Here is a 3,131-nt window from a genome sequence, read left to right on the forward strand (position 1 = left end):
ATTGGTAAGAGGTGAAACATTAAATGTACATGGATAGATGCACCGCCTGAAAAGTCGGTTATAGATGACTAAGCTTAATACTGGAGGAAATAAAAGCTGAATAAATGCTTTTTTTCTTCCTTTTTCCTGCTGAAGCATCCCCACTGCATTATACTGCCTACACCGTACCCTACTCTGACAACATGTTTGGGTTAATGCTTGACCATGCATGGTATGTTTTAGTTTTTTTTTCTTATATTTGTAAAGGAAAGAAAAAGGTGTTGGTAAATTATTGTTTATCAGAAACATAAATATTGCCTCACCTCTTTGCTTTATTAGCAAAACGAAGGTATTTAATTTCCCACATTTTTGACGGTAGATTTTTAATTTCGGTCTCTTGCTTTCGATAAAAAAATTTTTTTTAGCAACAAGAATAAAATAGTGGTAATTCTCCATCCCCACTGCATTATACTGCCTATACCGTACCCTACTCTGACAACATGTTCAGGTTAATACTTGGCCATGCATGGTATGTTTTTTTCTATTTGTCTTATTTTTGTCAAGTAAAGAAAAAGGTATTGATAAATTATTGTTTATCAGAAACATAAAAATGGTCTCATCTCCTTGCTTTATTAGCAAAACGAAGGTATTTAGTTTCCCACATTTTTTAAGGGTAGATTTTTAATTTTGGTCTCTTGCTTTAGATAAAAAAACAATGTTTAGCAACAAGAATAAAGTAGTGGTAATTCTCTTAATAATTGAATAGGGCAACAGTGTTTGGATTAATCGATATCTGTTCTGCAGGTACCAATTTAAAAAAGAAAATTATATATATAAAAAAGATCACTTGAATTTAAACTTAATATGAATATAAGGCCTGGTATTAATGAGATCTTATATACTGCATCAAAAGGTCTAAAATCATCCCAAACTTTCCAGAATTAGGACACCCTTTGTTTAGATTACATCCTTACATATTTTGTTGTAGTTAAGGTAAAGACTGACCATTATTTCAAAAGCAAGACATTTACAAAATAATAAATATAAAAAAATCCTTTAATGTATTTCCCCCCCTCCATCTGATCTGAATTTTATTAAAAAACAAGACATATTTGTTCAGTTACATCGTTTTTAACGTCACATTTGGCAGTGAACCACATAGGGAGAGATCATCCAGCTAATATTGCTCTGCTTCTAGTGTCAGAAACATCAGTGTCGGTTTTCTGGATGCGCCTTTTAAAAACCGAACTTCACACAGACGCCAGAGTGAGATATTAAGCTGAACGCGCGCTCCTTTACGCACACACACACACACACACACAGTAGAAAAATAGAGCGTTCACTAACTGAACCCAGTTTCAATAGATTCAAACACTTTCCCCCCATACAATAAAAATAGAGGAATCAATTAAAAGTCATGACAACACAGTTTTAGCAGCCTACAATCTATAGGCTAAAGGCTGAACCTCTATCTGACAGTCCTGCAGGAGAAACAACAAATATAATATAATGTGCCATGAGTGATCGTTGGATAGCAGCATCTGGATATTTTGCACTGTGGGTTGGACACTAAAGCAGAGGACAGAGCAGCTACACACACAGAACCGCAGACTGGGGGTCCACCACCTCCTTCCTGTATTGCTCCAGCCAGTTTTTCAGTTCTGAGATCCGGTAGCCCTCCGGACCCCTCCCTCCCTGATACACCACCATCTCATCCATCACGATGTAAAGTCTCTCAAAGTAGGCTCCATACGCGGCGTTAGACGAGTTGTCCATGTTGTCCACCACCACGTTGCTCTCTGGCACCTCGGTGAGCATCAGCTGCGCGGCTCTCAGCCTGTCCTCCAGGCAGCGGTGCTTGGGGATCTGGTAAGGCGCGTCGGAGCTCACCCAGCCGTCTGACGGGTGCGCCTCCTCGATGTATACGACCAAGAAGTCCGCGATGTCCGTATACTGCCTGACGACGCGCTGGAACGCCGCCAGGCGCGTCATGAACGGCGGTCAGGAGCAGCTGCCAAAGTTGAGGACCAGCGGTCTCTTCCCTTTCGTGCAGTCCAGGATCCGGACCTGCCGCCGCTCCTGGACCAGCACCACCTCGGTGTTGGGCGCAGCCTCTCCGAGGTGCGCCGATTTGAGAAAGTCCAGCTTCTGGCCGTGCCACACGGCCCTGAGGGACTCCCAGGTGAACATCTTGTTGGAGTCGGAGACGCACACCGGCGGGTCATCCGGGCTGTCCAGGCGCTCGCCCATTTTCAGCAGCACTTTTCTTCTGATGCACAAGAAATCCAGGAGCCAGAGCATGACGGCGGCCAGGAGGAACCGGGGCAGCAGCATCAGGCACAGGGCTGCGTGCTTCAGCGCCCTCGCCATCTGGACACCGCCGGAGTCGTCCATCATCTCTTCCCAGAGGACGACACTCAGATAACTGAGATTTAGTCACCTTTAGCCATTGGAGAATACTATCTGACGCAGGAAAGGACCTCTTTTTATAGGTACAGCAGCATTTGAATAATAGAAGGAAAAAACACGCCTCCGGTACCCGCACCGCCCACTCACATGGAGGGGATTACCTCCCGTCAACTCTGGGCTTCAGAGACACTTAGTTGCGGTGGGAGGGAGCGTGCGCAACCTGGATGGCTGTCACTCCAGATGTCAGTTAAACATGACGCTCCACATAAGCATGTGCAACCTGTATGGGTTCCCATAGTATCTGTCATTTCCTTGGAATGGAATAAACCTTTCGGTTCCCACACTGCAGGTCCTGGAAGTCGGCAAATATTTCTCTCCTCTTCATTCTGCCTGAAAACTAAAACCGTTTTGTCACGATTCACGCCAGCAGCCACCAGACGGCGCCGCGGTAACACAGACAGGGGCCCCCGATTTAGGAGCCCTGGTTACACCTTATCGACAGGGCCGTAACCAGGGTTTTTGAAATACCGAAGTAAAAAAAAAGGAAAAAACATCCTAATATGGTGACTTTTTAAAAATATATTGTGGAAATGTAAATAAAGAGAGTTCAATCACAAGCCATCAAGGAGGTGAATATAAACATGTTTATTATAACTATTCCAAAACTCACAAAATTTAGAGTATTTTAGTGAGTGTGTGTGTACACCTGTCTAGCCCTCATAGTGAGAACCAATTTTTCAAGT

General features: G+C 43.7%; 1 protein-coding gene across 1 annotated transcript; it reads right to left on the bottom strand.

Moving 5' to 3' along the window:
• Positions 1-1,017: 1,017 nt before the first annotated feature.
• Positions 1,018-2,455, bottom strand: LOC119794784 (thyroxine 5-deiodinase-like). Its single transcript, XM_038302496.1, has one exon. The coding sequence runs from the start codon at positions 2,374-2,376 to the stop codon at positions 1,570-1,572; it is 807 nt and encodes a 268-aa protein (XP_038158424.1). The 5' UTR covers positions 2,377-2,455; the 3' UTR covers positions 1,018-1,569.
• Positions 2,456-3,131: the final 676 nt, after the last annotated feature.

This window comes from Cyprinodon tularosa, unplaced genomic scaffold (assembly GCF_016077235.1).
Source record: "Cyprinodon tularosa strain WSP-4 unplaced genomic scaffold, ASM1607723v1 ctg491, whole genome shotgun sequence".
Taxonomy (NCBI): domain Eukaryota; kingdom Metazoa; phylum Chordata; class Actinopteri; order Cyprinodontiformes; family Cyprinodontidae; genus Cyprinodon; species Cyprinodon tularosa.